A 20,497-nucleotide genomic window follows, 5' to 3' on the forward strand; every position below is an offset into this window, starting at 1 on the left:
TAGTAGTAAGTTTCAAGGTCTGCTCACTCTGAGACTTGCTCTTGTTGCAGGGAAGCTGCAGACTAATAAAGCAGCTGCCTTCTCGGCTGCAAAAGTAGCTATTATATCACTACGTTTTGTAGGGGCTCTATCTTGCCTACTGAAGTGGCAGGTGTTGCTGAATTTCCAGGGGAGGGAGTTAAGAACCTTATCAACCATTTTCTTTTCCTCCCACACCCAACCAAGGCGTTCAGCTTTCTGTCTTTGAAGGCGTAAGTCTTAAGCATCCATCAGCCATCCACTCTTCTAGGCTTTGCCTATAGGACAATACCTTCTTAAAATGACTCACTGGAATTTAACCATTGCAAACAAGGACAGGCAGAGTAGAAACAACAGAATCTCAACTTGAAAAGAGCACAAGAAGATCCTCACATGCTACATGCTTTCTCCAAAAAGTTACAGGGGAAAGGAATAATTGGTGGGATAAATAAACGCCCTCCTAGCTAAGTCAAAGAACCTCTAAAGAAAATAAAGCCAAGAACACGACTGAAACATATATATAAGCAAAATCTTAATTGAGATTTTTGCAGATCTATTATCTAGAACTAGCCTGTGACAGACTTACTTGCAATTAAACATAAAACCAGGAAAAGGAAGCAAGAGGAAAAGTGTCAGGAAGAAAACCAAAGGCTGAACACCAAGAACAATCTAATCTGCCTAACAAGCAAACCACTCTAACTGCTCTAGGGCAGTGAGGAAAATACTCAAATCTTCAACTCAAAGAAGGTGATGGCAACACAGACCCATATTCATATCCCACACTCTTTTCTTTCCCTTCCCTTTTTGCCACCCAGTCAGAAGGGCCCATCCCTGGGCCTGCAGATGAAGCAGTTACAACATCTTGTCAAGTCAGTCCTTTTATTGTTAGAAGACATCCATGCAAAGGAACATATCCTACAGTGAGTGCACAAGTGAAAGAGCAGCAAATAAGGGTGGAAAACAGAAAATTCTCCCAAGTTTTCTCACTATAATCTCAGGCCCCTCCCTTCATGACCCATAAATCTCTTCTAAAGGGATAGAAATGCAGTATTAACTGTTCCAATTTTACAGTTGGAAAATTGTAATTTGTAAAATTGCTATTAGGAAATCAACATTCTAACTGCCCCAATTAAAAAACAATTTGCTTAGGGCAAAACAATAACTTTTAAAAAGACAATCAGCTTTTTGTTGGGGTCCAGGTCAGTGGTGTGAGCAGTAGGCTCAGTTTAATGGGCATCAGTGAGCCCTGCCCATCAGTCACACAGATCATGCAGCGTTAGCTTCAGCTCATTAGAAAGCAGGCGGTTTCGCTCAAGTTGGCTGTAGAGACGCTCTGCAGCAGCAACGGAGAGGAGGGAAAACAAGAGGAGGAGAGGAAAAAGAGGAGGAGAAAGAGAAAAAGGTAAAGTTAGTGTAGTACCAGAAGTAAATTTTGAGTCTTTCAACTAGCTGGTATACATAACATGCATCTGTAAGGCAGGACGGATGCAAGGAGGATTCAGACAGAGGGCAATAAGAGTCAGTCAGTTGGTGGAAAGACCAACAGAGGAATAAAAAAAGAAATCCAGACTGACAAGTTGGTAGGACATTTTGAGGGAGAAAAAAACACTCCCTTCAGTTATTCCCTGGATTGAAAAACTGAGACAAGTAAAACAGGGCAAAGGAAGGAATGTAGTTGGCTTAGAAGAAATGCATTCACAATAATCAGGGCTTGAAAGGAACCAGAGTGAACAGTTGAACATTTTTCCATAAAAGCATTCAACACAGCATCATGAATAGTAGAGTGGGGTAAATATCCCCACTCTCTCTCAATGCTACACTTTATAATGCTTCTTGTAGTAGGTGTTAGATAGAACCCTCTTAGTGGTTATACAACAAGTACCCAATTTCCCCTTCTTCTCTAAAAGAACCCCAAACCTATTAGGCTTAACAGTGTGCCTGACCTCAGAAGGGAAATTACCGGTATAAGCCAATCAAGACTATTCTGCTGTTCTGTTTTTTCAGCCTCCATTACAGCTAAAGGTGATTATGTGATCCAATTCTAGCCAATGAGTTATAGGGGGAGAGTCTACTAGGGGCTTCTGGGCAAACTTTCCCTCTTGCCTTGAACATCGATGTGGTTGACTAGAGCTGTTTATTTCAATCTTATGAAAAAAGGCCAAGAAAATCACAGAAACCCCAGCTACAGTGGTTCATGACTAGACTTATGTGATAAAAAAAAACAAATCTTGTATTTATTTAAGCTACTTCTTTTTTTTTTTTTTTAAACAAAACAAGGCTCAAGGAACAAACTGCTTCTTATAACAAAAAACATTCCTGATACAAGTAGTTAAGTGCTCTTTCTACTTAGAGCACACTTTAAAGAGGGAATGAGGTATGGAGAATGCAAATCCATCTGAAGAGCACAGGGGTTAATAGAAATTTGGGGATAGGAAAGCCAAGCTCCTTCTTGGTCTACTCCTAGTATCAGTCTCTGAAGTTCACAAAGAAGTTTCTTCCTAGGTTTTACAGCCTGTTTCAAAATGGTCTCAGGACCTCAGTATGGAAAAGATACTTTTCTGTCCTAAAATCAATTGCATCCATCCGTGGGCATTGCTGAGATTTTTCCCAGCTTCATCAGGAATTTAGGGGCCAGTATGGTCCTAATAATATTTGCCACTTTATGTATGCTATCAAAACAAAAAGCAAATATGTATAAAAAAGAGCCTGCAGGGAATGACCAACATTAATAGTTGTAATAAAGAGCAAAATTAGGGTAAACTTTTAAAATTATACTTCCCATTAAACCAATGGTTCTCAATAGGGGTAGTATCGCTCCTCTCCAACCCCCAGGAGAGAATCTGAAATTGTGTGAGAGGTTTTTGATTATCACAATGACTAGAAAACCCTATAGATATTTATTTATTTATTTATTATTATTATATTTAATATAAGTAGAGAGTTTATTTTGGCCAAGTTTGAGGACTACAAGCCGGGACCGTATGCTCCCCCTATAGATATTTATTGGGAAGGGGACAGCAATATGCAGGACCATTCTGTACATCAACAGAATTGTCCTATCCGAAATGACAAAAGTTCACCATTGAGAAACACTATACAGCTCGACCATCCCAAATCTGAAAATCCAAAATGCTCCAAAATCTGAAACTTTTTGAATGCCGACATGACACTCCAAAGTTCCAGTAACCGTTTTGGATTTGGGATTTTATATATATTTAGAAATGGTCTTGATATGCTGCCCAGGCTGGAGTGCAGTGGCTATTGAAAGGCGTGATCATAGCGCACTACAGCCCTGAGCTCCTGGGCTCAAGGGATCCTCCTGTTTCAGCCTCCTTAGTACCTGGGACTACAGCATTCCGCTGTGCCTGACTTGGATTCTGGATTTTTGGATTTGGGGTGCTCAATTGGTAAGTACAGCACAAATATTCCAAAATCCAAAACACTTCTGGTTTCAAGCATTTCAGATAAGGGATACTCAACTTTATGTCTGTAAGTTCCATGAGGCCTGGGACCAGACCTGTCTTATTCATTGGGGCATTTCTGGTAAATAGTAGGCAATCAAATTTGTAGGCTCATCTCTTAAACCTTCTCTAATGTTATATTACACACAGATCTCTTAACAGCCTGAACTTGGATATATACTCAAGTTAGTTTATGTGATTCCCACTTGGTAAAGAAGGGTTTATTAGGATCTTATCCCTCAGCACAGCCTGGTCAATGAGGGTTTTGTTCCATTTAGGAAGAAATAAAGAGACAGAGAAAGAATAGGAGCATTTTATTGCCTGACCAATCCCAGAATGCAGAGTTCCTAGGAATTGCATGAGGTCAGAAAGACAAATTCAGCTGTTCTCTCACCTTGAACTTAAGATTCTAACTCTGCTATCTCTAGTGACTAAAACTTTAGGATCAAACTAGCTCATTAGTTAAAGTTCTTGATTCCCTGATAACAGCAAAACAAAAACAAAAAAAGGCAACGCAGAGAACCCATTTGGTCTGGTGTTCCTTTTAGCCACGGCCAATTAATTAGGGAACAATCCCACAGAGCTGGGAGTATTTGACCAATACTATGTGAAAGAAAGATATTGGGGTGGGGCTAAGATAAGACTGCCCAATGTAACAGGTCACCCATCAGGTAACATGGTGTCCAGCCTCATTTTGCTCTTGATTCTGACAACAATAACAAGGAAGGGAATGGGCCTGTGGTTCTTATAAAATTAGGAGGAGGGGAAAAAAATAAGGGGCTAAGTGCTTTGCCCTGATGTTTGGCCTCATCTCCATTGCTAGTCCAGGCTCAAATAACACAGGATGGCTTCTGCAAGGACGTAGACCATTAAATAAAAGATTAAATTTAGCACTACACAGGAATTTAATCTTCACTCTGCTACTGTAGATATGGTCTCTATCCTTACTCACACTAGTCATGCCCTTGGGGAAAAACAGGCGATACCACAGATGACACTTTACCTTTTCTCTTACTTCTTTCCTTTTTAAGAAGACTTTCTCTATGCCAAAGCCAACTCCTTTAGCCCAAAATACTAAATGTCTAGAACTGTGCTGTCCAACAGCTACTAGCCACATGTGACTAATTAAATTTAAATAAACTAAAATTAAATAAAATGAATCTTTTAGCTCCTCAGTTATACTAGCCACATTCAGAGTGATCAACAGCCGTTTGTGGTTAATGGCTACTGTGCTGGCCATCACTGCCAAAAATTTTGCTTACCACACTGCTCTACAAGGCTATTCTTATTGCCTAGATTTTTCTTTCCACCAATAAATACTCTTTTGCCCCTTGAAATACAGCTTCTCCCCTTGTTCTTAATGCTCAAAAGGCACTGTCAAATTATTAAAATGTCAATGAATGTCTCATCTTCAGTTATCTTCCTTTTCAAACTATCTCTTGAAGTTGAGAACCACTGGAATTCATCTAGTCCTGAACTACTCATTTACCTTCTATTTCTCCAACCAGTTCTATTTGGCTTTCTCTTCTACACACTATTTTCCTCACCATTTAATTTGTTTTACACTTGCAATTGTCCTTTATGGTTCTAATTTACTTCCATGGCCTAAACTGCCTGCCAACCTTATGGATTCCCAAATCTCTTACATTAACCTCTCCCCTAGAGGCCCCAGAACTTTGTTTTCACCCAGATACTTGCCAATTTTTCAGGTTATCTTTTTTTCCCTAACTCCCTAAACCAGGACTATATCACATCTCTACATCTTTAACACCACCATTTTCCTGCCCTTGAACCAATCAGTAATCTCTGCTTTCCCTCCTCACCCTGAGTGGCCAGGCCATTCAGAATACCTGTCTCTAAATGCTATCTCTCCACTACTAATACTCTAGCTCAGACCCTGATTATTCTCTCCTGGAAAACTGCAATAACCTAACCCAAAATTTTCCAAAGTGTGGCGTAGTCACTGCTACTGGTATGTATACAGTGGTATGTATGTAGCACATAGTAATGGCATATATTTAGGCAGTACACCTTTGTGAACTTTAAAAGGGTAGCTATGTTTATTATAATGTGCATTAGGAAAAAACACTGGCACAACAAATCTTTGATTTCAAAACAGAATTGTGAGGCCGGGTACAGTGGCTCATGCTTGTAATACTGGCACTCTGGGAGGCTAAAGTGGAGGATCACTTGAGGCCAGGAGTCTGAAACCAGCCTGAATAAGAGTGAGACCCCCCCAACTCTACAAAAAATAGAAAAATTAGCCAGGTGTGGCACCGAGTGCCTATAGTCCCAGCTACTCAGGAGGCTGAGGCAGAAGGATCACTTGAGCTCAGGAGTTTGAGGTTATAGTGAGCTATGATCATGCCACTGCATTCTAGCCCAGGTGATAACAAGACCTTATTATTTCAAAAACAAACAAACAAACAAAAAAACAACAGTAACAAAAAACCCTCAAAATTGTGGACAGTAAGAGTAAAATAGGCTGGGTGTGGTGGCTCACGCCTGTAATCCTAGCACTCTGAGAGGCCGAGGCGGACAGATTGCTCAAGGTCAGGAGTTCAAGACCAGCCTGAGCGAGACCCCGTCTCTACTAAAAAAAAACCCAAAAAACAGAAATTATTGGCCAACTAAAAATATATAGAAAAAATTAGCCGGGCATGGTGACGCATGCCTGTAGTCCCAGCTACTTGGGAGACTAATGCAGAAGGATCACTTGAGCCCAGGAGTTTGAGGTTGCTGTAAGCTAGGCTTACACCATGGCACTCTAGTCCGGGCAACAGAGTGAGACTCTGTCTCGAAAACAACAAAAAAAACAGTAAAACAACTTTAGAAACAAGAGTAGATTTGAAGAAAACAATGTGCGCGGCATGCAAATATGACAAAAGCTATCAAAAATGATATAAATGTCCTAGCACTTTGGGAGGCCGAGGCGGGCGGATTGCTCAAGGTCAGGAGTTCGAAACCAGCCTGAGCGAGACCCCGTCTCTACCAAAAATAGAAATAAATTAATTGACCAACTAAAAATATATATACAAAAAATTAGCCGGGCATGGTGGCGCATGCCTGTAGTCCCAGCTACTCGGGAGGCTGAGGCAGAAGGATCACTCGAGCCCAGGAGTTTGAGGTTGCTGTGAGCTAGGCTGACGCCACGGCACTCACTCTAGCCTGGGCAACAAAGTGAGACTCTGTCTCAAAAAAAAAAAAAAAAAAAAAATGATATAAATGACTGACATTTGGGAATCATCATCTTAGTAAATAACTTTGCTAATAATCTGCTCGCCTTATAATACTTTCTTTTCTTTTTCTTTTCTTTTTTTAATAGAGATGGGATCTCGCTTTTGTTCAGGCTGATCTTGAACTCCTGAGCTCAAGCGATCCTCCCACCTTGGCCTCCCCAAGTGCTAGGATTACAGGAGCTACCGCTCCCAGCTTCTAATACTTTAACTGAACTACCAAATTAACTTTTTTTTTTTTTTTTTTGAGACAGAGTCTCGCTTTGTTGCCTAGGCTAGAGTGAGTGCCGTGGCGTCAGCCTAGCTCACAGCAACCTCAAACTCCTGGGCTCAAGCAATCCTGCTGCCTCAGCCTCCCGAGCAGCTGGGACTACAGGCATGTGCCACCATGCCCGGCTAATATTTTTCTATATATATTAGTTGGCCAATTAGTTTCTTTCTATTTATAGTAGAGACGGGGTCTCGCTCTTGCTCAGGCTGGTTTCGAACTCCTGACCTCGAGCAATCCGCCCGCCTCGGCCTCCCAGAGAGCTAGGATTACAGGCGTGAGCCACCGCGCCCGGCCAACTTTTTTTTTTTGAGACAGAGTCTCGCTCTGTTGTCCTGGTTAGAGTGCAGTGGCATCATCATACCTCATTGCAACCAAACTCCTGGGCTCAAGTGATCCTCCTGCCTCAGCCTCTGGAGTACCTAGGACTACAGGTGTGCACCACCATGTCTAGCTTTTTAAAAAAATATTTTTGTAGAGATGAGATCTTGCTATGTTGCCCGGGCTGGTGTCGAACTCCTGACCTCAATCCTCCTGCCTCAGCCTCCCAAAGCACTGGGACTCCAGGCATGAGCCACCATGCCTTGTCTATTTTGTTATCTCTTTAAACAGAATGCACAATATTCAGTATCCTTCAACTCAACTGTGTGGAAAATCCAATTGTTTAGAACCCAATGAAAATGAATAGACAAGTTTTAACCTGTTTCTTATGTATTACTTGCCTTGTTCCATGAGTCTTTCCTATCATTCCCACTGGAATCTTTCCTCCCCTTGAACTCACACAACACTTCATTATTTGTGGCACTCATCACAGAATTTTCAGCTTTATGTATGTTCTCTCTCCTACTTGATTCTGAGCAACCTGAGGTTAGGAATGGTGCCTCTATCTTATTTCTGTCCCCATCTTAAAACCCTATACCTAGAAGACACTAATAAGTGTCAGCTGGATAAATGAATCTGTACCCTAATCTCAAAGAATACGTGGCAGAGAGAAATGGTATAGACAGAAAGGAACCTAAATTTGATATGAAACTTGAAATTTTAGATTAGGGAAAATTTTTTTAACTGGCTATATCTGTTTAAAAGAAGTTTTAAATATATACTCTGCCTAGAAGTTGAAGTACAATTAGGTGCTTAGGTCAGTATAATACTGTCCAGATATCTCTGCTGTGTAAATTGGAACGGGAGTTTCTGAAATGTTGATACTCAATTCCACAATATGAACTAAGAACAATTTCACTAGCAGAAATCTGCATATGTAATAAATCATTACCGTCATGTGCACATTATTTGAAATATGCATGATTGGTTGTTTAGATTTTCCAATAATAATTCCTCACTTATCTTATATCCACTAGCGCATGCTAGCAAGCCTCAAATATGTAAGAAAAGTTTAAAGAAGATAATGGTAAACTGTTGAGAATTCTATCCACTATGTATTTTTCTATAACTTGGGATGATACAATTACTCAATCTTAGCCATAATATATATGGGTTCACCAGATATTTTGAGGATGCACCATTGGAACCACTGGTAATAGGGTAGAGAATGTGTACTGAGAAGCACTTCAACGGTCTCTCAACCTTACTGTATTGCAGGAGGATCTGAACAGACAACAGAAACACTGTAGGCAGGATGATTTAAGAACTTGGAAGGAAAGGACTTAGATAATCTTTTTTCAGCTTGAGGAATAAGACTAGAATTCCTACCTAAGGAAACTCTAGTAGTCTACCACTCTGGTAGACTCAGATCAGTCCAGTTTAAATGTCAGGAAAAAAACAGACACACACAAAAGTGGCTTTGATTATGTAAGTCGGGGGGGGGGGGGAGCCTACATCATATACCCAAGGCTCCTTCTTAGGGACAGCAGCAGCTTTCTCAATGACACAAATGCAGAGTGGCATGAGATTTCCAACAGCTTAACATTTTAATTTGGGGTGGGGATAGAATACATAAGTTGCTTTGTGCTCCCCCAAATCCTAATGTATTGGGGTCCAGCCAGGCTGACCCAAATGGAATCCAGAGCGAGTGGGGTGTTGGGTTCCCCGAGGAAAGGGGGTAGATCCAGAACAGAGCAGAAACGGTGACAATTATCTGTATGAAAAAGTAAGGATACTCTAAGTGAGAAGGACTAACATCAACCTACATAGCAATTTGGGAGAAAGGAAGAGGAAAAAAGGGAAGAGGTGGCAGCAGGAATAAAAGAGAGCCAGACACTTCAGCCTGAGACATTTGGCTTCTTTTCAGGGTTAGTGGGAAAAATACAGAGAGGCAGATTAGCGTCAAGGATCGGGGATCCACAGCAAACAGATGAAGTCCCCAACAACTCTTTTTGGTGCTGTTTACTACTTGGCTTGCTTCTAGGATTTAGCTTAATTCTTAGGTGAATTTGGTATTTCCCATCTTGGGTGTTTCCCCTGAACTTTAATATCAGTGCACAAATCAAATACACCCAAGAGATCTGAATTTTGTTATCATGTGTTAGAGCCCAAGTCGCTGGCTCTCTGGGCCCTATTTCCTTAGTTGTATGCATCTACTTTTAGCATTATCCCTTTTGAGAAGACCAAATTTGAGAAACAAATTAAAAAATTACAGTGTAATGAAGAAACTATGAATACAAAGTAAAGAAATTACACCAAGGTCAATCAAGGTTCTACCACTAATTCAAGATTGAATATCTCCCTGGCTTTTACCAAACAAGTAACCAGCACCAATGTTTTAAAGATAAGAGTAGAGATTCTAGTTTCCAAAGGACAAAATCAAAGCACACTATGCATAACCTGTATCCCCACGCACCCACAAGCCAAGATCCCAGCCCCACTCTGCTGCCAGATAGTTACATAGAGGTCATGTCATTGAGGGCGTGGTCCAGCTCCTCGCTAATGGCCTTGTACTTCAGTTTCTGGGCATAGAGCTCATCTGGACAGGCACAGGAACCACAGGGAGGAACGAGGGGACAGAGTGAAAGGTTTCAGAAGCAGATGAAGAGAGGGAATCATTAGAAATTGGGAAAAGTGTGTCTGTGGGTCTAATACCACAGTTAGGGAAACATCTATGCTGGCAGCCACGACTGGATATTTTCAGATCCACTGTTCCCTAGGATCAACTGCACTTCTTGATGCCTCTGACTGCAGCAAGGGTTGAGAACCTGGGCATAGTCATGACTAGAAACTCCTATTACCAAAGGCATCCAAGAGGATACCACTCCTGCCCAGTTACCCAAATTCCTAGCAGTGATAACACTTAATTTAACAAAATTAGAAAAGGGAGAGAGTACATATCCCTATTCAGACACCACTTCTCTGCATACCAAATGTGACCCTTATTGTGCTGAATGGTCCAAGAGTAAGGCCTATTCATGGCCTCTTTGCTCCATAGGTTGCCTCCAGAAACTCTTCCAAAGAACATCCTGCTACTGAGAGCATACCAAAGGAGCATATCTCAGAGTTCTCAGAGTAGAGGATATCTTCCCCCTTGTCAGGGCGGATGCAGTTGCCAAACTACAGGGGACAGAGGTATTTAGAAAGCCCCTGATATTAGTCAGTGCTGAGACATGGTTATTCCACAACTTCAATTCTTGTGCTCTACAACTTGAGTGGTGAATAGGACTGCCAAAAGTAGCTAAAAAGACATGCATCTCTGTTGCCTTTTGAAATCATGGCTTCCATTTAAACCTACAGACTAAAGATTTAAGACTATGAAATTAAAGATAAAATGTAGCCATTACCAGTCTCCTCAAAGAAAAAGAGACAAATTCCAGAATGTTAAAGTCTTATTAAAGGAAAATATTAAATGTAAAAATCCAACACTAGGGATTGACCCATTTGTCTAGCTGTGGCACAAGATGGAGCACACGATACATGCCAAACCACTGCCAACTCCCTTTGGTGTACAGGAAAAGAGACTAACGGTTAATGGGCAAGGTTTTCCTCTATATTTCTCTATTTCATCCCTCTCCCAGATTCCATACCTTCCAAATCATCAATTGTCTTTTCCAGCTTGGCTACCGATCTCTCAGCAAACTCAGCACGGGTCTCTGCCTGGGGGAAAGATGAAATCAGTCAGAATCAGAGATGAAGACAGAAAAGAAGTATCTCTATTTCTTCCACTTTCTACTTCCAGATCTTTCAGAACCAAAGCTAGCCAGTCTAAGTCCACATTAATGCCTTACAGACCTCCAAATGTTTTGGGTCCCTCCCTATAACCCCCTCAAGCTTACCTCCTTGAGTTTATCAGTAAGAATCTTTATCTCTTCCTCATATTTGTCTTCTTTTTGAGAATACTGTAAAAGAAGTAGAACAAAAATTTCAGAGTAGAAATTAGTCACAGACAATACCCCCCCTCCCTGCATTTACTCTTACACTGAATATGCTCTTAGATTTAATATGTTAAATGGTCCAAGAGTAAGAAGAGCAAGGCCCTGCTCTGGACAAGTCCTTAAAACCCAAAAGTCTCTGTCTTTAGAGTCTTGATACCCTCAGTTTACAATCCTCCATGACTTTTATTTTTAAAATGAACCCAAGCTTCAATTTCATTCCAATTAACCCAAGGAGGCTGTTCCTTTCTCCTGCTTGATGAGGCTCCCACATGATGGTAGAGAAGTCATCTGTCTGGATTGCTCATTAGGTCTCAGAGTTGATTCTGTTACCCCCATCTGTGTGCTAGAAAATCTATTAGGGCCCCTGATTACTGCCTTTCAGCACAGCAGTATTAGCCTGAGGAGCACATGACTCCACGCACCTGAGACCATGAAGTTATTTTTAACTAAAGCAATCAAAGTGCACAGGAATTAGTATTAAACCCTGAATCTGCGATTGTAGGTGGGTAGGAAGAGGACACATCTCACTGGATTATATAAGGAATGGGTGTCTCCAGTCTTTCATCAAGGGCAGGGCTGGGCCCAGGCCCCAAAGCCTGTCACTTTCATAAACCAGCCCCTACCTTCTCCGCCTGAGCCTCAAGAGACTTGAGGTTGTTGGTGACATTCTTCAGCTCCTCCTCCAGCTCAGAACACTTACTGTGAATATTTTAAATACCGCAGGAAAGGAAAGGGGGAAAGGAAGAGAATAAAAAAAGGGAGAGAGACACATAGACGTGAATTGAACCTATATGTAGAGAGAGTTGGAAGGCATACTGGGGAAGAGAAGTTCCCAGGTAACCTGAGCAAGCATAAACCCTCCTCCCTCTACCATAGAATATGTCAGGAGCTGGAAACTCCTGAGCTCAGAATGTTTGGATACTAATGAAGAAAGAATACTTGAGACAAATCACTACTGGGAACAAGTCATAACTGCTACCTGGGGTGGAGGTGGGAACAGATGCCCAACCCAAACAGTCCCCCAAATCACCCAAGGGAAGGAGAGACCCTGTAGAGAGGCAGTGAAGCAACTAGGAAAGAAGAGATGAAAGATGCTAAGTAAGTGGAAAAGAATGGAGCATTCCATGAAGAGATGAGAAAGCGCTCAACAAATCAACCAGTGGAGGGGAGGAAGCTGCAAAACAAAAACAAAACAAAACAGAACTACACCATACACATAACCTTGCTGTGGGTTTAATGGTTAGTACCTTTTCTTCAGCAGCGCTCAGACACTTCAGGTTCTGGTCCATCAGTCTGATCTGCTCATCCATCTCTCGGCAACGGCTGTTAGTGATAGTCATGGGGGTGGCACAAGCCAGGTTGTGGGGAGGGAGAAAGGGCAAAAAGGGACACAGCAAGAAAACAAGCAGCAAAATGAAAAAAAAAAAAAAAAATTCAAAAAATGGGAAGAAACACCACGATGATCATGATATGTTATGTCAGGGAGAGGAGAATGCAAGGGAAACACAAACACATATGCATCAGCACTGACTTTGTTATACAAGGCCCAGAAGGTGCCAGTGGGGGTGGGGGGTAGTTATTACCTGCCCTTGCCCTAAGGTTCACTAGCAAATTGGCAACGTAGTAAAAACAGACACCAGATCTTAAGTCAATATAGCTACCTTGATGCCCCAAAAAGAAATACACCCCAGGTAGAAAGACCCAAGAGGGTCTTCCAGTTAACTGTTCAACATCTATTAGTCTTTATTATACCTCAATTTGTAAACCCTACCAAAAAGAAATAAGAAAGGTTCATTTGTCACCTGTCACTAGTCAAATTAAGAGTAAGGAAGCCTAAAGCCATTCTTAGGGCCTAAAAAAGCACTATAGATGATTCCCACTCCCTAGGCCCTGTTTAACAAGGTTTAAAGAATGCTAGTTTATTCATATTAGTGTCCAAGCCAAAGGAGAAGGGACAGAATGGTATGACAAGATTTGGGGACCAAGATACTCACGACTCTGCCAGTTCAGCTCGTTCCTCTGTGCGTTCCAAGTCTCCTTCAATAATCACCAACTTACGAGCCACCTACAGGAAAAGATCCCAGTATAGCTCAGTGAAGCAAAGAAGGAGCCATTTCCCTCATGATTCTTTGCAGAAGCTTGATTATGATTGAAGAAAGAAGAACAAACAGAAGGTGATTTACCTCTTCATACTTCCTATCTGCCTCTTCTGCAATATGTTTAGCTTCTTTGAGTTGGATTTCCTGGAGTTCCATCTTTTCTTCATCTTTTAAGGCCCGGTTTTCAATCACCTTCATACCTCTGCCAGAAATAGGACAAATGCGATACTGATGCCCTGAGGAGTGTCACCAGCTCCGTTCCAAAGGACTCAGAAATGCACCTTTTATAGCCCATTCCTTTCCATTTGCTGCTCAAATGGAAACCCCACAGCACTACTTCCATACCTTAGTTTAATTATTTCATTGAAAAAAATGTTTTATAAAAATAATACAGGCTTATTAAGAAATTAAATATTTAAATGTATAGTCAAAATGTATATTTAAATGTACAGTCTAAGGGTAAAAAGTCTCTTTTCCCACTTCTAGTCTTGTTCACCAGAGGTAATCTCTACTACACCATTCTGTAACGTGTTTTTCTCACTTTCTATAATTTGGACACTACTCTGTAATAATATATACATAGCTGCCTCATTCATTTTCACAGCTGCACAGTGCTAATGTACCCCTAGCAGGGGATTTTTAATTCTGAAAAGCCTTGGTTGTCAAGCACCTCTGTTCTAGTTTTAACTCACATGTGGCAAGGAGTCAATTGGCTACTTTCACACAGATGAACTGTGATTTGGTTCAAGGGCCATGGTAATCAACCCAGGCCACACATTAAAATTAGCTGAAGAACTTTTAAATACATCAATGCCTATCTTGCAATTGATTCTAATTGAACTACAGTGGGATCGGATCTAAGCATTCACATATTTTATTTTTTTTTTAAACCAAGAAAGTTCAGTCTCTGTGAAGACTGTCAAAAATTACAAATGCTGACTACATTTTAAGCCCTCATGGTGGGATACTGGGAAAAGCTTTCAATTAGCAATATTCATGCCTCAGATAAACCTCATTGGCTACGATACTGCCACTGGACAAAGCTCACATATTTTAAACTCTCCAGTGATGCCCCCTTACTCCCAAGCATGATTCTAATAGTACAACCAGGGCTGAGAAGGTTTATTAAAATATAGATTGCTGGGCTCCACCTCCAGAGTTTCTGATTCAGTAGGATCAGGGGTAAGAACTGAGAATATGAATTTCTACCAAGTTCCCAGGTGTTGCTGATGCTGATCTGGGACCTAACTGTGAGAACCTCTGCTTTAGGAGGACTAATCTCATCAATAGGAGTTTATGATCCACAAAGCAGAAGCAGAAGTCATACTGGTGGGCTCATTTTAAGGTTCATTTGGTCAGTTTATAGAGAAAGCCCAATTACAAAAGGGCCACAGCATCTAGGTAACCCTTACTGTCTTCAAGGGGCAAGAATATGCAGAACTAAAGGAAAGAAGATTCTGTAAGATAGAATTACTATTTTTAAAAGCAGGTCTATAACAAAATCTTGATCAGACCTTCTTTTGAAATCCATACTCTATCAGGCTCCCTACACACCTCTCACTCTCATCAGCAGCTTTTTCCGCTTCCTCCAGCTTTTGCAGGGCAGTGGCCAGGCGCTCCTGAGCACGATCCAGCTCCTCTTCAACCAGCTGGATCCTACGGTTCAAGGAGGCCACCTCAGCCTCAGCCTGTGTTTGAATGAAAGAATGGAAAAGGGAAGCAGAAGCATGGTGAAAAGAACTAACTATGACAGTAAGACTGGGATTGACTACCGCGAGGAAGCCAGAGTCTAACAGGGTAAAACCTGTCTTAGCTCAGATGCTGAAAGACCAACAAACATAAATATATATATATATTTCCTCCCTTTCCCATCAACAAACTCTCATATGTTCCACAGGAAGAGGGTTCCTTGGAACCCTCAGTTCCCAGCCCAGTGATAGTTAGTACCACCCCCTTTTCTGGACTCAGTTCAAATTCCTGAACACACTGGAGTCAGAAAAGGTAGCCAGTGAAGGGTTCCTCCTGCCTGAGCTCTGGCCTGGAGGTGTGTCTCACCCTCAGTGACTTTCTAATAAGTGTCTCATAAAGTGAAAAAATAAATAAGTCTTCTTAAAGAAGGAATCTTGGATTACCTATTAATTTGCTGTTTAACTCAAGTTGTTAACCCTCTAGTCACCTTACCCTAATAGATCAGAAGGATAACTAGCCTAGGGAATGTCTTCCAGAATAGACTTCCAGACTGGAAATCAAAAGAATGGAACATTGGGATACCTACCCCACTCCATCCCTTCAACTTGCTCAAACCCTTTTCTCCCTGACCTCCATCCCACAATGAAATACAGACTAGAGTCCAAGTAAACCATGCTACCTTCCTGGCAATGGAATAAGAATCAAGGAAAGGAGGAGGCAGACTGTATGTGGATAAATTCTAATGGTAGAAAAGCATCCTTCCTATAAATGCCTTTCTCCCCACCCTTCCCCCTTCACTGGAGGCAGGTACGCTGACTGCCACAACTATACAAGAATTTAATCTGCCTCGCACACCACCCAGTTCAGATGCTTATCCGAGTGCCTGGTAAACACGATCTCTCTTCTACAGCCCAGATTGTGCCTGAATTCTATTACCCTGGTTTCCTCCTGGCAGGCAGGGGTGGGGGCAGCTACAGAAATAATCTGGGCCACCAGCCCCTGTGAGGAGAGATATAGCCCCAAAGACTCCTGTTAACAATCAAGACTAGCACAAAATTTCTATAAACATAGCAGGTTCAAGGGACTGGGAAGGGGGGCTAGAGATCTAACCGCCAGACTACAGGAAAAAAAAATTCAAGAAGCCAACGTAAGCTGAAATTATTAAGAAACAATTTGTGTCTCTACTATTCAAAACATCCTAAAGACAAGTATTCTCTGGTTCTGTTTCTTTTAGGAAAGAATGTCCTGTAGGACAACACATTTCTCCTCATAAACCCAACAAAGCCAAACCGTCAAGAGCAAGTTAGGCTATCGGGCAAAAACTATGAAAGACTGCTAGTACAATGATTTATCCCCCTGCAGACGAAAAATGAAACTAGATTTGGAGGAAGCTCATGAAATATAAGTCCCCATCCGGCTCACCAGTAGTTACCCAAACTGGAGTAGAAGATAACAGGCTATGGGGGCGGGGTGTACGGTTTCCACGACAACAAGCTGGCTCAGGCAGTTTCTCCCACAAATCAGCATTTACAATAGAATTCTCCGCAAGGCTGAAAAGGGAGGAGGAGAAAACACATCTTGGTGCCCTCACAAGAGCATGCGCACATCAACAAGCCTGTATCAAAAGCAGAACCCAAGATGGGAGTCCTAGCAAAAGCTTCAGAGACCCTGAGGGTGGGGGTGACCAGGACATCACTGTTCTCTTTTTTTCTCCTCCCAGAGGATCAGTTCTCTTTCTAATGAAACAAAAGCCCATAGAATCAAGATCTATTACTCTTTTTAAAGGAATAAAGAAGACAACCTGACTTTTCCCTCAAGACAGAACCTATGCACAATGCCTGTCCCTTTCAGGTCAAATAGCATAGTACCAAGAGATTGAACAGAGCTACTTTTTGCAGACCACACTATCCATAGTTCTAGGAAACATTAAGCTTTGTGCTTTCCTAATCACCTAGGTTTTAGCATGACTGCCCAGAGGTGGTTTCAGTCTTTCAGTCTGTCCATCTCTGCCCAGCTTGGAGGATATACACTACTCTGAGGTCCTTCCCTTCAGGTAATAATAGGATTTTCCACTGCCCAGGAAGCAAAGATCCCAGGAATGGGAGTGGAACACAGCAGCAATCTGGTCACATTAGAAGATGGCTGGCAACAACTTCAGCTATGAAATGAACCTGATTTAGGCTGGGCGCGGTGGCTCATGCCTATAATAATCCTAGCACTCTGGGAGGCCAGTGCAGACGGATTGCTTGAGTCCAGGATTTCGAGACCAGCCTGAGCAAGAGCGAGACCCCGTCTCTACTAAAAATAGAAAGATATCAATTGGCCAACTAAAAATATATAGAAAAAATTAGCAGGGCATGGTGACACATGCCTGTAATTCCACCTACTCAGAAGGCTGAGGCAGTAGGCTCACTTAAGCCCAGGAGTTTGAGGTTGCTGTGAGCTAGGCTGATGCCACGGCATTCTACCCTGGGCAACAGAGTGAGACTCTGTTTCAAAAAAAAAAAAAAAGAAAGAAAGAAATGAATTTGATTTAAATGCTACCATTCTACACTCCAAGGAGACTCCTTAAGTATGCCACACCCCTCAAGGCATGAAACTGACAGGGCACTGGTGCTCAGAGGCAGAATAGGGCCAAGGACAGAAGGGGATTAGTCTAAATCTGGCATTCTGCCACGCTGGGGTTTCTCTTTTTAGATAAAAGCCACAGATGAAATTCAAATGAAAAAGAGTACTAGAAAAGTTAGGCTTGAGCCCTGTGAGTAAAGGACCACTGGACTTCACTGCAATCACAGATACATCTATCCAGGCAGATACTGTGTCCTGGGGGACTTTAAATTTCCTCAAGGGGGAGGCAAGTTAGAAGGGAGTAGAGTTATCTGCCCCAGAGTAAACAAAGGTGGAGCCTAATTGGAGGCACTCAGAGCAAAGGGCTATTTGCCTCTCCCTGTGTGTGTTCCAATATGCAGAGAAGACAAGGCAACCAGCAGGAAAGCAAATCCCAACCAAAGAAAGGTGATATAAAGCCTGTTGCTTATCCACCAGACCCCACAACAGTCAAAGGAAGAACTGTACAACAGTTAAACATTCTAACCTCCTTCAAAGACTAGAAATTTCGGATTAAGGTCAGAATCAAAACTACCATTCAAAGCCCACTCACTTCCTCAATAGTACTTCTAAATTTTTTAGACTAGAAAAAAATAAAAAATAAAAATATCAGGGGAAGTTATGAGAGATGTATTAAAAACAGATAAGGTAAACTGTACATTTAAAAATAGTTACGGTAGTAAATTTTATGTTATGTACACTTTTACCACCACTACCACAAAAAACAGATAGGAAAAAAAGACTGCATATAAATACCATGTTGCCATCTGTTTACATTTAAACAGAAGTACAAAGGAAATGCAAAACTGAAAGTGGATTTGACAAAGTATTATATTATAAAAGGTCAATCTCCAGCCCAAGAGCAGAAAAGGACAGACCCTGGAACAACTCTAGTGTCTCAGTTTTGGACTCATCCAGCTGCCCAACAAGGGTGGCCTGGAGGTTCACACAAAACAACCAGAAAAATGATGAAATGACAATCCCACTAATACCATGTGATACCATCAGAGAGTTCCAGTTCCAGAGGAAGGAGGAGCCTAGAAACCCCACATTCCAGAATGCCCTAAGAGGATAACAGGTAGCCCAAGCATCCCCCTCCCTTTCCATGGGTGTCTCCTCTGTAAAGGTTCAAAGTTCACTAGAGCAGAAAGTCAAAAGATTAGGCTCCCACAAGCTGGAAAGTAGAAGATAGTGGTTTTTCATCAGTATTTAACTATCACCTTACTTCCCCATTCTGAGGACTTCCTCACTAGGTCTCAGTGCAATAAGCAAATCTGGCAGGCAATGAGTGAGAGAGTAGTTTAAGAAACATCTGATGCTGCTCACTCTGCTGCTTATCACCTCAAAGTCACCAAGGGCGGAAAAAAGAAGCCAAATTTTCCTACAAAGAAAATTACCAAATCCTGGGGGGAAAATCATCACCCACCCTAGAATACTCCTAGGATGCCCATATTTAAATGCTGAGCCTAAGACTCCACAGCTCAACACAATGCCAATTCCTTTGGCCATCCTCTGTTTCCCTTTAAGGTTATCTGTACTCCAGAACAAAAGATGAGAAAGTGTCACTAGTCATAAAGAGTCACCCAGCCAGTCCATCTCACTTGAGTTGATAATTAGAAGTTGCTGGCATACTGAACAGAGGGAAAAATACACCTACAAAACAGGTGACTAAGAAAAACAAGCAGCTCCCAGCATCTCCATGACCAGTTATAAAAATAAGTGAGTATTCTAACAATCTTTAAGTATTAACCTGGTGGACAACGGTCCTGTCCCCTCCCTCCCCCACTTCCCACCTTTTTCCGAAATCCACTCCTCTCCCTCCCAAAAATATTAATTCTCAGTTACTCCGCATCAGAACAGCCAAAAAGAAAAAAAAAACTTACCAAGGGAAAGAACAACAAAGAACACAATAAACCACAAGAGTTCTTTCACTGGGTGTTCAAATTTTAACAAGTTACTCTACTTTCTAGTCTCAAGATCCTCCAAAACCAAAGCCTCAACTCAGGGGAGATCAGTTCCCCCCACTAGATTGCACTCTAGTAGTCTAGGCCCTGGAAAGTCTTCTGCCTTACTAGAATCACCATTCATTCCTCCAACATCTTGTGTTCCAACTTTGAGTTGGAACAAATTATTTATTGACCTTAAAAAAAAAAAAGATACCGGGATAATTGGGAAAGGAGCAGAGGAACATCACTAGAGCCACCTAGAACTCATTATTCTGTCCCCATCCACTACATTGCCCGGGTCAATCAGAAACCTTGAGATTGGCACGCCAGCTGATTCTCTGCCATGGACTCGCTTATCAGCTCTGCTTGGAAGAAATGTTCTTTCTTAACCAGTTCAGCTTGCACTGATCACACTTCAGCAATAAAGGCCTGAATCTGGCAGAAGTTCCTGCCTTCCAGGTCAACATGGGAAGGGCCAGGCAAGTTTAGTTAGTTGGCTCCTACACTTGCACTAACGTAGGAGATAAGTACCATCTCCTCCCCTCTCGTTTCACGTCGATTCAGAGAGTGGGTGTAGCAGTTGCAAGAGCACCCCGTAAGAGGAAAGGGCCCCAGGCCGGAGCACAGGAGGCAGTCCTGTGGTCTCAAGCTCCTCTAGGGAGGGAGGGCACCGCGCTTCCTCTCAGCCGACTGCTGCCTCATTTCCTGAGCAGGCGGAGGGAGCGGAAAAGCTGCCAGCAGACCAGGCCGGGGGCTTTCCGGAGGTTCCCACCCTGCAACTCTCACCCTTTCACATAAGGTTCGGCCCTGCCCCTCACAAACGAGAAAAGTACCCACCCACTCTCTCACCTCTC

The 20,497-nt window shown here is 42.1% G+C and overlaps 1 protein-coding gene and 1 non-coding gene across 15 annotated transcripts in view; both read right to left on the reverse strand.

Annotated features, from left to right (window-relative positions):
* TPM3 (tropomyosin 3) overlaps positions 1-20,497 on the reverse strand; it is a 29,998-nt gene that overhangs the window by 1,376 nt on the left and 8,125 nt on the right. For 2 of the 14 annotated variants that reach the window (XM_020285402.2, XM_020285413.2), the window contains 6 exons: positions 14,956-15,089; positions 13,486-13,603; positions 13,297-13,367; positions 11,926-12,001; positions 11,204-11,266; positions 10,955-11,024 (listed from right to left, as the gene is read on the reverse strand). In XM_020285402.2, coding sequence (XP_020140991.1) covers positions 10,955-11,024; positions 11,204-11,266; positions 11,926-12,001; positions 13,297-13,367; positions 13,486-13,603; positions 14,956-15,089 — 532 coding nt within the window. Of the gene's footprint in view, positions 1-4; positions 1,352-9,059; positions 9,079-9,820; positions 9,904-10,954; positions 11,025-11,203; positions 11,267-11,925; positions 12,002-12,549; positions 12,626-13,296; positions 13,368-13,485; positions 13,604-14,955; positions 15,090-20,497 lie in introns of those variants that run through there. The other 12 variants (XM_020285400.2, XM_020285411.2, XM_020285410.2 and 9 more) reach the window with 11 other exon arrangements.
* Positions 14,306-14,446, reverse strand: LOC142869657 (U4 spliceosomal RNA). Its single transcript, XR_012918237.1, has one exon. It is a non-coding gene; the product is annotated as a U4 spliceosomal RNA (small nuclear RNA).

This window comes from Microcebus murinus, chromosome 2, assembly GCF_040939455.1.
Source record: "Microcebus murinus isolate Inina chromosome 2, M.murinus_Inina_mat1.0, whole genome shotgun sequence".
Taxonomy (NCBI): domain Eukaryota; kingdom Metazoa; phylum Chordata; class Mammalia; order Primates; family Cheirogaleidae; genus Microcebus; species Microcebus murinus.